Genomic DNA, 17,011 nt, shown 5'->3' with positions numbered 1-17,011 from the left:
AAAAAATATTGCAACAATTTACACACGCTAATGCACATATCTTTTCTACTTATTTTGCAGACTGCTGGTGTGGTTACTGCTGGTGCAGTTACTGCTGGCGGGTAGTGTTGGCGGGTAATGCTGGCGGTTACTGCTGGCGGGTACTGGTGGCAGGTAATGCTGGTGATTTACTGCTGGCGGGTAATGCTGGTGGGTACTGCTGGCGGGTAATGCTGGTAATGCAGGTACTGCTGGTCATAACGTCTGGTACTGCTGGAGGAAGCAGCGGCAGCAGTAGAGGGCAGAGCCGCTACTTCCTGTATGGCTCCTGTCACAGGCGGGGTGCATTTCATATCACTCCGCCAGAACTGTACAGGAAGCAGCAGCTCTGTAACGGACTGCAGACATCCTAAGTCTCCTGCAGCAGCCAGGAGATCGCATGGCACTTGCGGGTGTCCGTGAGCCGCCGGCCAAAGGCAGGAGGCTGTCTGGAGTTCCGCGGCCGGTGGCCCGCATTGCCTGCGGTTCCGGGCTGCATGAGGGCCACGGGTTGGACATGCCTGCTTTAGACCAAGGAGAATGGTCACTTAATCCAGAGGTGTTCCATCAGTTGTGTCTCCAATAGGGGACTCCCGAGGTGGATCCGTTAGCCTCTCGCCTCAACAGGAAAGTACAGAGGTTTTGTGGCATAGTCTTGGGATCCTCTAGTCGACACCACAGACGCCTTAGTGGCTTCAGTATCGTCTGATTTACGTCTTTCCTCCTCTCAAGCTTCTGCCGAGACTCCTGCGCAGGATCAGAAGCAGAAAAGATTCCGATCATCCTAGTGGCTACAGGCTGGCCTTGCCAGTCTTGTTACGCCGATCTGGTACGGCTGGTCATTGATGCTCCTTGGAGACTTCCTCTCAGGGAAGATTTGCTGTCCCAAGGACAATCTTCCATCCTGCTTTACAGTCACTGGCTTTGACGGCTTGGCTGTTGAAAGCCAGGTGCCGAAGGATAGAGGGTTGTCTGAATCGGTGATTCCTACACTGTTAAATGCTAGAAAATCTACCTCTAGGAAGATCTAACATTGTACTTGGAAACGTACATTGCATGGTGTAAAATAAAGGGTTCACCCCCGCTCCTTTTCCATGACTCAGATCTTGGCCTTCCTCCAGCGAGAAGTTGTGTAGCGTCTGGCCTTGAGTACCATCAAGGGCCAGGGCTCGGCCTTGGCGGTTTTCTTTCAACGTCTTTTGGCCACACACTCCTTCCTTGATGCGTACCTTTCTCCAGGGAGTGAGACACTTGGTTCCCCCGGTGCGGTCTCCATTGCCACCGTGAGACCTCAATTTGGTGTTGTCAGTTCTCCATAAACCCCCCTTTGAAAATATTCGGGAGATTCCCCTGCTTACGTTGTCCCAGAAGGTGGCCTTTTTGGTGGATATTACTTCTGCGCACAGGGTATCTGATCTGGAAGTGCAGTCTTGTCTTTCTCCTTCTCTAGTGGTTCACAGGGATAGGGTGGTTCTTCAGCCATGTCCGTCTTTTCTTCCAAAGGTCATCTCCGATGTGAAGACATTGTGTTGCCCTCCCTGTCTCCAAAGCCTAAGCATCCTAAGGAAGTTGCTTTGTATTCTCTGGATGTGGTTCGGGCAATAAGGTTGTACCTGGCAGCTGCGGAGTCATTTAGGAAGTCAGATTCACTATTTGTCCTCACAGATGGACCAAGTAAGGGGCTGGCTGCTTCTGCTGCGACCATTGCCAGATGGATCAGACAGACTGTGGTTCAGGCTCATTCTATTAAGGGTCAGGTTCCTCCTTTGCCTGTCAGGGCAGGGTGCACTCCACTCGGGCGCTTAGTGCCTCCTGGGCCTTCCGTCATCAGGCATCAGTGGTGCAGGTTTGCAAGGTGGCCACCTGGTCGTCTGTGCACATAGTCACAAAGTTTTATAAAGTGGATGTGTTGGCATTGGCTGATGCTTCTTTTGGCTGCAAAGTTTTGCAGGCTACTGCTTAGAGGACTTGTCCTCTTTGAGGGTGTTTTTTTCAGGTGAGCTCCAGTTGTTAATAGTTGAGCTCCAAGTTACCTGGTTGGCTAGGTTTAGCCTTGGGAAGTTCGTTTTCTGTTGTTCCCAGCCCTCATGTTTGACACTGCTTTGGGACATCCCTACGGTCATGAAGATGAAGAGCTGTGTCCGTCAATGGACGAAAGAGAAAATGTGATTTTTGACTTACCGTAAAATCCATTTTAAATGTTCATTGACGGACACAACACCCGACCCTCTTTGGAGTTGGGATTTTTTCTTCTGACACTGCTTGTTACAAAACTAAATACTATAGCAGGAGTGGGAGTATACCTCCAGGGACTGCCACATAGGCGTGCTCAAGCTTTTTTCTCTGCCTAGTGTTCTAATTCTGTAGGCAGTATAACCCTACGGTCATGAAGATGAAGAGCTGTGTCTGTTAATGAACATAAGAGAAATGGATTTTACGGTAAGTCAAAAATCCCACTTCATATTTTGCTCACTCTAATATGCATAGCTCAAGTACAACATAGACTGAAAGCATTTTTACTACGTTTTGCAGCACTTATTCACCGATTGGTGACCATATATCGATGCCCCCCCCCCCCCCCCCCGTTCAGGGGACCTCTGTGGGGAAGTTTTGGGACTCTGTGATAGTGGCACTCTCGCTGACCCATCCCACCCAGGCAGATATAACCTCTGTATAGTACCATACAGCCATACCTTACCTTAACATCTGAGATGGTAGGTACTGTGGACAGACAAATTCTCCTGTGCTCAACTGAGATGTGGTGGCTGTAAGTCTCTAAGGCTCTGGGTATATGCACAGATTTTGCTGCCCTCCTGGGGTCAAGGGAAAGCCGATGAGAACACTATATAAAGATCAAAAAGAAGGCACACTGACCTTGTGCATTACCCAAGTAGAATTTATTAAAATGAATTAAGTTCTACTCACAAAAGGTAAAAGCATTTTGATCCACAAAATGGACCCAAAGCAACCAGGTTTCCAGGACAGTGACCAGCACGCCAGAGGATCCTCCGAATGGTTGACTTGTTTGGAGGTAAGATCCCCTCTTCCTCAGACAGCCATTCGGAGGGTTCTCTGGCATGCTGGTCACTGTCCTTGAGACCTGGTTGCTTTGGGTCCATTTTGTGGATCGATATGTTTTTACCTAATTTTTTTTTGTGAGTAGAACTCTTCTTGATTCATTTTAATAAATTCTACTTGAGTAATGCACAAGGTCGGTGTGCCCTCTTTTTGTTCTTTATACAGTGGTATATACTGTGTAAGAATGTGTGTCATTTTTTACGTGATCTGTACCAATTTCCATTACAATGTCATGTATATGTTTGTTTTTCTTTTCTGTCTGTTTTTGTAAAACCATTTTAACATGTTAAAATAAATTGATATATTTTACTAAATGTCCTTGGTGTAATGTTTGCCTGTAAAGTCCCAATTCTTAGAGGTGGTAAAAACCTTTTTTGTTAAAATTTATTGACCCTTCATTCTTTGTAAGTGGGCAAACTTATAAAATCTGCAGGGCATCAAATATTTATTTCTCTTTCGTTCATTGACGGACACAGCTCCAGAATCTTCTTGATCATTGGGTTATGCTGCCCCCTACAGGAGTAGGACACTAGGCAGGAAAATACTTTACCACAGGGGGTAAACTCCCACTTCCTGCTATAGGCATTCAGTTTTTTTTCTGCCTAGTCAGGAGTAAGGACCTAGTTTGCTGGGATCTCTGGTCCTAGCATTTTTTCCTTTTTCAATGGATTTTTTTTTACTCTTTTATTTTCTGTTCCTGTGAGAACTACAATCAACTTCTGGACTGGGTATTCTAGATACTTATGGCTCCCCAGTCCAGCCAGCGAGTGCACGCAGGCCTCAGCTCTTCACTAGGTCGGTCATGACTTAGCCCTACTGAACGGGGGCTGGCCTGCGAGTTAAACGTCTCGCAAGGACGCATTCGACCTGGTCCCGGCCTGAGTCGCACTGTTCCTCTTGGTCGACTGCACCCCCATTCTGGTGGACAGGTGATCTGTCTGGAGCAGTGCCCACCCGGTTCCACGGTATGGGAAGTAGTCCCCCCCCTTGAGGGTTTTTGGGTGGATGTGGGCCCCTCCCTGCGTTCCCTTCCTTCTCCCCAGCCCCTCTTGGGTCACCGTGGGTGTTCCATATCCCCCACCCCCTCTGGAGGTTGTGAGCTGGCTTTTGCCATGTGCTCTGTAGGGGCGCTTCCTTTTGGGCTGCTGCTGGCTGGTTTTCTCAGGGCGCACACTGGGGGCTTCAACAGGGTCCTTCGCCATCCTGGGGGTTAGTGACCTGGGCAGGGGGGTCCAAAGGGCTCCCGGCTGTGTTGGGCTGGGGGAGCGGATGGGCTCACACACCCAGACCTGACCGAAAATGTAGGCCACAGCCTACTGGCCGGACGCTATTTTGGGAGGCCCCAGTAAGGGTGGCTGGAGCCACCACCCTCCGTTTGGGCATCCGCCCTCTCCCCTGTTGTTCCTGGGCAGTCGGCTTCTGCAGGCTTTGCGCCCAGGCGGCGGGGCCCCCAGAGAAATTTAGGCCATGGCCGAGTGAGCGCCTCTGTGGGGCGCGGCCCCCTGTGAATGTCCTGTAGCCACCCGCCTTCTCTTGGATGGGATCTGTGCGTCTGGGCCTCCACCAAAATTTAGGCCGCGTCTTGCGGCCAGCTTAGCGCCTTCCCTGGAGAGGGGGGGGGGATGCTGTGGGGGTGGTCACCTTTGTTTGAAGACAGCATGCCACCATTATTGCATAAGGCACCACCCCTTTAGCGCTGCGGACCATTCGGGTATCTTACCTGTGCGTCTGCGTCACAGCTAGCAGTCCTTATTAAGGGGGTTATTTATTTTCATGCGGGTCTCTATGGAGGGGCTTGGAGGGCGACCCCCTTTTTATGGGTTTTTCACGGGGTCTAGTAGGTGGTTCATTCATGAGCGCTGGGTTGGGGTCCCCTTGCTGATCGCAGTCGTTGACCCTCACCTGCCTATTTTTGTCTATTTAAAAATCCTGATCGTTATGTTTCAGGGTGAGCTTAGTATGTAGCGACCCTACGGGGTCTGCATCCATGCCCTTGGAGTGCTCTGATAGTAAGGATTATTCCTCCCGAAGCTCGAAGCCCGAAGGTACCCGAAGCTCCCCAAAAAGCGGCAAAAGGTATCCCCTTTTTCCGCCTACTTGACAAAATTCTCACGAGTCAGTGACCTAAATGCTTTATGTCGGTGCCTTTGCATTTTCACTAGACGGTATCCCTTTAAAGAGTCCCTGTTAAAATAAAAAATAAAAATAAAAACAAGTGGACAGTCCCATGTGGTGGATTCTCATGTTTTCAGGCTGAATAACTCCACTCTAATTGCGGTGGAGGAGTCTCCGGTTTTTAAAGACCCCTTTGACTGGAGAGCCGAGTCTTTGGTCCGCCACATGTTTGCTGTGGCCAGTTTGGTCCCTAGGCCAGTGTTCACCATAGCATTGGTGTACCAGACTTAACGGAGTAGACAAAGCTTTTGAGCCATGATCTGGAGGGGGAACAGCTTCTCCCTGCCCTTGCGAGCTGGAGGACCAGTTGGTCCAGGGGTTGCGGTTTGTCTGTGGAGCCTTTCTGGATGCAGCTCCCTTAGTTTCTAGGTTGTCAATCAGGGTGTATCTTGCGGCAACCGAATCATTTAGGAAATCAGCCTTACTATTTGTACTTACGGATGCACCTCGCAAGGGTTGGTCGCGTCTGCCGCAACCATTTCAAGATGGACAAGACAGGCGGAGGTGCAGGCCTATTCCATCAAGGGTCAGGTTCCTCTGTTCCCTGTTGAGGTTTATTCCACATGGGTGCTTAGTGCCTCCTAGGCCTTCTGCTATCAGGCCACTTGGTCGTATGTGCACACTTTCACAAAATTTTATACAATAGATATGCTGGCATCTGTGGATGCTGCTTTTGGCTGCAACATTTTGCAGGCTGCTGTTTGAGAGGATTAGTCCTCTTTGAGGGTGTATGTTTTTTTCAGGTGAGGTCCAGTTGTTCCTGGTTGAGCTCCATGTTCTCTGGCTGGCTAGGTTTAGCTTGTTGGGAATTTTCATCTGCTGTGTTTTCCCACCCATCATGTTTGATACTGCTTTGGGTCCTCCCAATGGTTAAGAAGATTCTGGAGCTGTGTCCGCCAATGAACGAAAGAGAAAATTGGATTTTTTTCCCGCTGTAAAATCCTTTTTTCTGATGTTCATTGACGGACACAGCACCCACCCCTCTATTGAGCTGAGTTATTTTTCTTCTGACAATGCTTGCAATTAAACTGAATGACTATAGCAGGAAGTGGGAGTATACCCCCTGGAACTGCCCCATGGGCATGGTTAGGCAGGAAAAAGCTTTGTATCCTACTCCTGTAGGGGGCAGCATAGCCCAATGGTCAAGAAGATTCTGGAGCCAGATGTCCATCAATGAACATCAGAGAAAAGGATTTTACGGTAAGACAAAAATCAAATTTTTCCCCACTGTACAAGTGTTTCTTTCAGAATGTTCTTGAAGGGTGTTTTAATTTTGTCTTTATTATTTTCAGTTACAAGGTACAATTCTGCAGTATGTGAACACCTTGATGGAAGTGATGCCGAAAATCTGCAGGTTGCCCAGACATGAGTATGGATCCCCAGGTGTGTTCTGCTGTACTTTCCAAAAAAAGCCTAATTAAGGAGTGAATGTTCTGTTCCCACTTACAGCTCTGTGAACATCTATATATTACAGCTGAGCTTTGTGTAGTGTTTGCTATGAATATGTGTTTGTTAAAGCTGTGGGTACTTACAGTGAATTGACTTATTACCATTACCGTTTTTCAATATCCCTGACAGTGAATATATGGTTACTGCCACCATGAGTATCATTGTTTATATGAATTCATTATACTGTATCTTTCTAAAGCTAGGAACACACTGGTCGAAAACGTTCGGTTCGGCAGTTACCAGCGGACTTTCAGCCCGTGTGTACAGATCCTCATTTGACAGAAGCCATACGAGCATGCTGTAAAACCAGCATCTAATCAGTGCTCGCAGCCATTGTGTTCTGCTCAGTTGGGAGCCCGCTGGTTTGAAAAAAAAAAAAAACTTCCATGTGTACCTGGAATAAGTCATGCAAGTTGAGTGACTGCCCTTATGTACAGACACTTACAGGCAGCTAGTTTGGTAGCCTACACCCTGATCCCAGATGTCTCCAAGATGGCATTATTAGAGTCCTCCCCAGAATACCCTTCAGGATAGGTAGAAGACTAAATGGTTTCCAGCAAGCTGTGGAAACTTGCGATTTCTGTCTTTGCTTGAAAGTTTTGAGGACTGAGCTATGGCCTTTTGTCTGTTTTTTTTTTTTTTTTTTAAGCAAAATGTGTGGTTCTGCTTGCTGATCTGAGGCCAGGTGTTCATCTGTTTGTGCAGGTCATAAGGCAATCTAAGAAAATCCCATCTCTCACTAGTGCCTTCAGGGTTCTGTGGAGTGGCTTTATGGGTAATCAGGTGTTCAGGGAGTAAACCTGAGTTTACAGCTGAGCAGAGAGATTCATGCCCTCTCATATGTTGATCCAGGACATGCCTCCTAGAGGAGTAGGCAAAGATTCATGGGGGTTGGGGGAATTGCTTGTCAGAGTTTTTAAGATACTTTTTGATTTTGTAATGTTGTCTGATTTACTTTAGGAAAAAAATGATGAGTTTTGGCTCCAAAAGAATTAATTGGTCATTGTTTAAATTGCAGCTTGCATGCTCTTTGGAATTGGTTAATCAGGGTTTTTAAAATTGCTTATTCAGGGGTTCCAGCATCTGCACCTTCTCCCCCCGATACCCCAGCCCTCCCCCCTGACAGCAGACGGGGGATCTTCTCTCTGCACCCACTGTCACACTTTGAAAACAGCCCAGCTGCATCATTCATTCACAGTTTCCTTTGAGTCAATAGATTACAAGCACCGTCACCATTGCAGCTGATGACTTGAAGTTCTCAGTGAACGTTGAGGGCACTGGTGAGCATCCTTGTAATTGATTTTCCTTATCAGAGGTACGGGTAGACTGCTATCCTGAGAGTCTGAAGCAGCCGGATATTTGATCCACAGTCTGCTGATCGAGGGTGCAATGCCCTGCAGGCTCCTTAGAATAAAAAATAATACATTTATTTTTTTTTTGTTTTGTAAAAATTGGTTTTACTATTTTTTTTTTTTTAAAGGTAAACTGAACCTTTAATTTTGTTCAATGAACTATCTGCAATAATGTACTGCATCTGAGAATAGTACTGCAATAACCTTCATGTGGTTTTAATTCCAGTGACTATTTGTACAAAGAGAGTGCTTTGTAGGTGGAAGAACCTTCACATTAATCTGACTGAAAAAAAGGCCTTTCTGTTTGTGGTGTCTTTTTATTTCTTCTCAATATGTGATGCTAATATTTCATAACTGTTCAGGCATAATTTTCCCAGCATATATTAGAGTTCCAGCTGCAAACTTTTAGATGTTCGGGTTACAGCATGTCCGGTAGTACACCATCGAAGCATAAGCAGCATGGTAACTTGAAAAAATAATTGAATAAGAGAGTAGAAGTCATATTTAAATGCAAACAGCGTAATAGAACAAACATGGATGAGAGGTGCATGAAACAAATTCATGGATTGGCTATCACGCCTGAACATGGTTGATTCCCGGAAGCGAAAAATCTAAAGGGGCATTGCAATATTAGTCTTTTTAAACGCAGTACAGTCCAAACAGAAGAAAAAGTCATGAGATGCATACGTGGGTGTACAGCCAACCTGCTCAGTTTTTTTTTTTTTTTTTACTTAATTGTAAATCACAGGACACTTTACTTAATATTCATGATTACTTGAGTTTATGCTGTCATCTTAAGGGCAAGGGACATGGGCCAAAAAAGGCAGCAATTCACCACCCAGGTATAACCCCTCCCAGCTCAGTTAAGCTCCAGTTTGTAGCTGCTGCTGTTAGTTGAAGGATGTGTCTATAGATGTCTCTCTGAAGAGTTCCTTTCATGGGCTTTAATTTATTTATGGCCAATTCTGAGTACCCCTGCTGGAGAAGGGGAAGGCATTGGAATTGGAAACATATGGCCAAGAGGGACTGTACCCATACCCCATATGCAAAAGCAGGGATGGTCTATAATGGATCCTGCCGACAGGGTAGAATACGTCTGGTGACCTCGCCAACTAGGGTGCTGTACAAGTCCTGGGCATTATACCTTTTGTTTAGGAAAGGGGGGTTTAATCGAGTTCTGATGGCCATGCAGCATAGAATGATGAGTGCTACTGTGGTGGAATATGTGGAAATTTTCCTTTGAGATGGAACTTTTGGCTCAAATGCTGGTTGGTGGACTTTTTTCTGCAGTAAGCAAATAGAGAGGCTGCCCTTTGAGGATGTGCGCCTGCTATGACAATCCTTGAATGCCTTTATCCAGAAGGTAACTGAGGGCAAAAGCACACTCCTACTCCCTAAAGAAGAAGGCAGGGTTGACAGGTCAGAAAATGGTGCCACCTTCATAATCCAGGAAGTTATTTTTATAAGCAGTAAGCCTCTGACTCTAAGCAGAAGTCCGTATTCCAGTTTAGTAAGAAGAACTGGCCCCCTCCTGTCCTCCGGAACTTGAGACCTGTCTTCTTCACTGTGAAGCAGTGCCTCCCCACTCACACAGGTGGGGGACATCATTTTCATCAATTGCAACCATCTGGACTCAGGGAAGTCACAGATGACTAAAGGGTGTCTAGAGGTTGCTAGGTGAAGGGATGCTGCTTTTCTCCCTCCATAAATTATGCACATAAGGGTATTTTCAGGGCCACAAGAGAGGTTTACTTTGCAGCTCTGGAAAAACTGTTCTCCCAGTTGTTTTTAAAACCTGTGTTTAAAGAGGTCTCATGAGTTCTATTCCAAACTGTTCACAAGCCAAAAAGAGACCTGTACGTCTCCTGAAGGTACAAAAGTTTAGGATAAAGTCTACCCAGTTGGTGATTGCTCCACTTCATCGAGGGAACTTTCTGGCATCAAGAGTACCTAACTACGACTTTTTTTTCTAGCCTCATTAATTGTTTCTGCAATTCACAGTAGAGGATCGCCACTACCAGTTTGTGGCATTGCTAGTTGGCCTGTTCACAGCCTCTAGAGTGTTTGTGTGAATAATAAAAGTACTGTATATGTGCTTCTATCACCATTGGACAAGTTTTACTGATGTCAACACTGACAACTTGCATGGTAGCAGACAGACAGCACTCCATACCTCAATATTACAAACATATCTGCCTGTATATGTTCATCCTGAAGTTGGCTCCCTATATTACAGTCTGATTGTCTAAAGTTAGGTGCACGTCTTGTAAAAATCTTCATACCTCTATGCTGCAGCTGTCCCATGTCAACTCTATGACCAAGAACTGAGTGCTCATGACCGTTGATTGCTCAACTATCGGTCAGCTCAGAGCAAAGACTATAGCCCTCTGTTGGCTAACTCTGGGTCACAAGAGAGCCAAAGTAAGGGCACTCCTGTGACGAACAAGAGAAGTATTGCCAAAACAAGGTTAAAGGAATAAAAAAAGCTCAAATGCTCTTTATAAATTACAAACATGTACTAACCTGCTCTGTGCATTAGTTTTGCACAGAGCAGCTCCAATCCGCCTCTTCTCGGGTTACTTGCTGATTGCTCCCATAACAAACTGCTTGCTGTGGGGGAACTCGTGCATGCTCACTCCCGAGCTCAGCTCTGTGTGTCCATAGGATACACAAAACGAGGCATGGCTCCGCTCCCTCCCTCCCTCCTCACTGACTGATTTACAGCAGCGGGAGCCAATGGCCAATGAGGAGGCAGAGAGACTGGACAGCAGCTGCTCCCATGCACATTGCTGGATCAAGAACAGACTCAGGTAAGTATTAGGGGGTGCTGCATACTGAAGTTTTTTAACTTCATGCATACAACAAGCCTTTACAACTTTGTGTTCCACTCACCAGTGACTGCTGTGACCACTGCTGTAGGCAATATAGGAAGCAGATCCTATTATTTCTGATTTATAAGGCAAATAAAATGCATAATCTGCTTTAGTTTACCAAACGCCTTTGTGCAATAAATGTGTTTTAACTGAGGCATACTTTGTTGTAGACCTGAAGGCCAGTTTTACAGATATATCTGTTTTTTTAATGAAATACCAGAAATACACAGCTAAAATGTGTCATCTGTCGTGTGAGCCCTTCTGAAGGGATTTGTGAGAGGGAGATGGGGCTAAGGTCTTAATCCTTTGTGCTAATCCTGTACGTTTCTGGATATATTTTGCATAGAGCAGGAATAATACTTAACAGAGATCATAAATCATACAGAAGTCAATCATGGGTCGTGGTTTGCAGCCTGCTGAGGGGGCAGAAGTGCCAAAAGCATAATTGTCAACAAAAGTTCACAGTTCTAGGACTATTGATGGTTTCCAGTAAAAAATAAACTGACTGAAAATAGCAATGTTTAAGCCTAATATAGTTTTACACCCTACCATATTCTAGTTTAGGTATTGCTTTGTTAGCCTGTCTGAAGGTGAATAATGGTGTACACTGATCAAATTAGCGTAATATAGATTTGTGGTGGTCCCAGGATAAAAGTGTATTTAGTAAAAATAGAACATAAAAATTGCAAAAATCTCTGACGTAACAAAAAGTTAAAATTACAACGTTGTCAAAACTAAACAAGAAAGCAGCTGCAGACACCCACAAAAACCATACATCCACCAGTCAAAGAGGCACTAGTGCAAGTGGCTGCAGATGGAGTATAATGTGGTTTTTAACCACAGTTGGCCAATCTGACTTCAAAGGTAGAACAGGGCCAGACGTGATGTGGAGTATATAAGGAATGGTAGGCTGGGTTCGCTGAAAACAGTCAGTGGAGCATTTGCATAGTACAACTGTAAGTACAGGTGAAGGCTGAATGGGGTCTTTCCACCGATGTACTGAATGGTAGCCCAACTGATGACCTTCCTGTGTAAAGCTGAACTGTGGGCGGCTGGACAGGTCCAAATAGGAGCGGTTTGCGTGCAGTATCTTGCTAGGAGGCCGGCTACATATGGGTGAGTTGGTGTCCTATGGACAGTATACACAAATTAAGTCCATGCAATCTCACCAATCCCCAGCCATTCTGAAGGCTCTTAATGCCTCATGGACGGAATACGCATCGAGGTAGTCTACTAGAGTTTTGCGCCGCTCCGTGTGTGCAGTGTCGGTGTACAGGTAGGCGACGTGGGTGTGTGAGTCTGCAGGGTCTGGTCTAGGAATGGACGTCCCAAGGGTAATGATGCCATGCTGACATGTTTCGCTCATGAACACGAGCTTCTTCAGAGCAAGGATGGGTTCAGCTAAGGTTCCCCCTAATAGGATAATTAGTGGTTACACCGTTAGGTTTTCCTCAGTGTGCACTCATCCATACAGCATTCATTCATAGTATGTAGTAAAAAAAGTGTACTCCATAAAAACAGTCCACAATTAATCACCACAATAGTAGCGCTATAAACCCTGCATCAATAAAATTCTATGTTGCATATATATCAGTCCACCACATGATTATAAGTGACTCGGTTGGAAATATTCAAAAAATGTGTTACTTCCACCACACCTTGTGGTTGTCCTCTCCCTTTAGCAAACAAGCTCACCGGAAGGTGATGTATAAGGGCTTTGGATACAACCTCAAATATCTCTCCTCCACCTCCAACATCAGGAATTGCTTCTATATGTTTAAGAACAAGATCAGACCCAGTGCTCCTGATAGTAATCAGTTTTAGATCCAGAGTGGAATCCTTAATAGTTTTAATAGCTCATCTCCTCCACCGATCCTTAATGCTTATATATAAAACATACAAGGCCACACATAGCGTGACCCTGTTTTAACCTTTATTAATCACTGTACATTATATAATCACACTCGCATGGTAAAAGTGATAAAATCGCATATCAAAATATCCAGAACACCGGTCATCCGGTATCTCTCACCAGCTGTCCAGCGGTGATTCCCGGGTGATACCGAACGATCTGGCTTCTCCATGCTGTGGTCACGCCCCGGACGCGTTTCGTAATTCCGTCTTCTTTAGCGGGCGTCCGCTATGATTTTTAATGTGTTTTATAGTAGCCGCTCCTAGTTGTTCTGGTTGGATTTAGTGGCACTGGGTTTGAAGGCTGATATATTCGTTTTTACTGTATGTGTCATTTTATTCACATTGTGTGTAATACAGCATTTAATACAACAAATCGGTAAAGGGGAACCCTGAGTGCAACATTAAACAGCATATTTTTTAGAAATAATAACAACAAACTTCTTTCCAGGAGGGGATAGATCAATAAGAGAGACAGGGAGCCCTGAGTGTAAAGGGCTGAATATTTTAAGAAAAATAGTAATAGGAGTAATAGGAAGGCTTCTTTTTGAGAGGGAATAGCAAATTATACAAGAGAAACAATAACTGGAGGGGACAATTTTAACCACTTGCCGACTGCCCCACGCAGATTTACTGCGGCAGGGCAGCTCAGCTGCGCATAATCACGTAGAACTACGTGATTATGTGCACGTGGAACCGGCGTGGATTACACAGCGGAAGCCAGACTGCGGGAGGAGCGAGGGCGATTGCAACCAGCCTCCTCCGATCTTCACAGAAACTGACACAAGACCCTTCTGCTTGTGTAAACAAAGCAGGCGGGTCTTCTGTCACACAGGCAGAGAGAGATCATGAGTTTCAGCTAAGGTGAAATCCCGATCTCTCTGTGCCTGTCAAAGAGCCCCCCCCCCACAGTCAGTAAGCACACACAGGCATACATTTAACCCTTTGAGCACCCCCAGTGTTAACCCCTTCCCTGCCAGTGTCATTTATACTGTAACAGTGCATATTATTTAGCACTGATTACTGTATTAATGTCACTGGTCCCCAAAAAGTGTCAAAAATATCAGTTAGGGGTCCGATCTGTCCACCATGTCGAAGTCCCACTAAAATTCCTGATTGCCGTCATTACTAAAAAAACAAAAGAAAATCCAAAAATCTATCCTGAAGTTTGTAAACGCTATAACTTTTGTGCAAACCAATTAAAATACGCTTTTTTGGATTGTGTTTTTTTTTACCAAAAATATGTAGCTGAATACAAATACTAAACTGATAAAATTAAGATTTTTTACATTTTTTTATTGGGAATGTTTTATAGCAGAAAGTAAAAAATATTGTGTGTTTTTTTCAATATCATCGCTCTTTTTGTTTACAGCGCAAAATCTAAAAATTGCAGAGGTGATCAAATACCACCAATAGAAAGCTCTATATGTGGGAAAAAAATGACATCAATTGTATTTGGCTACAACGTCGTACGACTGTGCAATTTGTGGTTAAAGTAATGCAGTGCCGTATCGCAAAAAATGGCCTGGTCATTAAGGGAGTAAAACCTTCCGGAGCTGAAGTGGTTAAAGTACATGTAGTGTCTGATAGTACTAGGGACAAGCCATAGTAAACAACTGCCTTTCAATTTGGATAACTTAACAGAGGAAGATATCTAATTCCAACTAGGGTAACATATCCAAAGCATCAAAAAGGATGATCAACACCCACTTGCGGTTCACTTCTTACAATGCTAAAGAGGTAACCCAAGCGGAATGAGAGTGCAGGGCATCTATGGCTTGACCCAGAAAGAAGAATATTTAGATTGGGAACCTTACATCCAAGAGGACTCCATACCGAATGTAACTTGGCAGTCTTCCTGGAACCCTGATTAATGTAAAAAAGTAAAAACTAAATCCATCTTCTTTACCAGTCTGTGTGGGAAGTGTGCGTTCAGCAAAAGTTGGAATTGGATATCTTTCTCTTTTAAAGGGGTTGTAATGGTTCAGATTTTTTCAAATAAAAATAACAAACATGTTATACTTACCTGCTCTGTGCAAGGGTTTTGCACAGAGCAGCGAGCAGCCCCATCTTCCTCTTCATCGGGTGCCCCTATGGAAAGCCGCTTCCCATGGGGGGAGGGGGCGCACTCCAGAGTCCTGCTGCTGCATCTATTGACACAGGCAGAGGGACTTGGCCCCGCCCCCCACATCACTGGATTTGATTCACAGCAGTGGGAGCCAAAGGCTCCTGCTGCTATCAATCTGTTTAATGAGATTGGAGCTTCTGGGCTCATGCACGGCGCTGGAACGAATGAGTTCAGGTAGGAAATGGGGGGGTCTGGGGGGCGCTGCAGCAAAGAAGGATCTTTCACCTTAATGCCTAGAATGCATTAGGTGAAAAACTTTGAGAGTTTACAATCCCTTTACGTTATCCCAATTGAAAGGCAGTTGTTTACATGTAGTGTCTGCTAGTAATAGGGACAAGTCATAGTACTTTAAATTGTTCCCTCCAGTTATTGTTTTTCTTGTATAATTAGCCATTCCCTCACAAAAAGAGGCCTTCCTAGTACTCCTTTTTTCTTAAAAATATTTGGGTGGACTTTACACTCAGGGCTCCCTGTCTCTTAAATTGATCTATCCCCTCCTAGAAGGAAGTTTGTTGTTTTTTATTTTTAAAAAATATGCTGTTTAATGTTGTGCTCAGGGTTTCCTTTTTCCTATTTGTTGCAAAGAATGCTGGATGGATAGGTCATGCTGAGAACCCCTACTGTTGAAAACTGTGCAACTACTAATTATCCTATTTAAGGCACCTCAGTTGAACTCCTCTGAAGAAGCTCATGTTCACATGCGAAACATGTCCGCACAGCGTCATTACCCTTGTGACGTCCATTCCTAGAACAGATCCTGCAGACTCCCACACCCATGTTATCTACCTGTGGACCGACATTGCACACATGGAGCTGCACAAACGAAGAGTGCTCTGGTGGACTACCTCTGTGTGGATTCTGTCCATGAGGCATTAGAAGCCTTAAGCATGGCTGGGGAGTGGTGGGATTGCACTGACTTACTTTGTGTATACTGTCCATAGGACAACAACTCACCCATATGTAAATGGCCTCCTAGCAAGATAGTGCAGGCACACCGCTCCTATCGGCTTCTGCCCACCCGCCCACAGTCCAGCTTTACACAGCCAGGTTAGCCGTTGGGCTACCATTCATCGGTGCGCAGACCCCATTCAGCCTTCACCTGTACTTACAGCTGTAATATGCAAATGCACCACAGATTGACTCAGTTTTAGCAGATCCAGCCATCCATCCCTTTATATACTCCACATCACGTCTGGCCCTGTACTGCTTTTGAAGTCAGACTAGCCAAATTATTATACTCCATCTGTAGCAATTTGCACTAGTGCCTCTTTGATTAAACCATTGGATTGGATAAAGCCCCGTACACATGTACCGATTGTCGGCTGTAAATATTCGGCCGACGACCGATCGGCCGATTGTAGGCTTGTTAGTATGATGCTTCCGACAGCCAACAGCGCATTTTCGGCCGAACAGAATCTGTCGTGCAAGCATTAAAATTTTTGTTGGCCGTCACCAGAACGGCCGATTGTTCGCCAGTCAGTACAGATTTCGGCCGGCAGACAGCAGATTAGCAAGACTGGGCATGCTCAGAAAAGAAAAAAGACAAGGAAAGTTAACCATCACATGACATCACTTCTGCAGTCGGCTGTTGTTGGCCGACAAAATTTGTGTGCAGTCTTTTGCACTTTTCAACAGACACGACAGCCCTGGACAAAAGATGGCCGATCGTTTGGCCGACGATCGGTACGTGTGTACGGGGCTTAAGTGTGTGGTTTGTGTGGGTGTCTGCAGCTGCTTTCTTGTCTAGTTTTGACAATGTCATTTTAACTTTTTGTTATGTCGGAGGTTTTTGCAATTTTTCATGTTCTTTTTTTTTTTTTTACCAAATATACTTTTGCTAAAGCGGTTTATAATTGACCGGTTGATCCTCTGAAGATTTATTTGTGGACTTTTAGTCCTCCTTAAATATAGTTAGAAATGTTGCTAAATGTTATGAATTCGTGATTTTGGGAGAAACTAACAGACCATTAACGTGCTTAAAACTAATAACAAAAGCTTGCCACACAAAAGCTTACTTTTACCTACTA

At 45.0% G+C, this 17,011-nt stretch overlaps 1 protein-coding gene across 2 annotated transcripts in view; it reads left to right on the top strand.

Annotated features, from left to right (window-relative positions):
• The window catches only part of CYFIP1 (cytoplasmic FMR1 interacting protein 1), a 235,650-nt gene that overhangs the window by 199,802 nt on the left and 18,837 nt on the right, over window positions 1-17,011 (top strand). For both annotated transcript variants that reach the window (XM_082244824.1, XM_082244823.1), the window contains exon 25: window positions 6,564-6,654. In XM_082244824.1, coding sequence (XP_082100950.1) covers window positions 6,564-6,654 — 91 coding nt within the window. The remainder of the gene's footprint in view (window positions 1-6,563; window positions 6,655-17,011) is intronic.

Source organism: Pelophylax lessonae (genome assembly GCF_965119305.1).
Source record: "Pelophylax lessonae genome assembly, chromosome: 2".
Classification (NCBI taxonomy): domain Eukaryota; kingdom Metazoa; phylum Chordata; class Amphibia; order Anura; family Ranidae; genus Pelophylax; species Pelophylax lessonae.
This window is presented reverse-complemented; position numbering and strand designations above follow the sequence as displayed.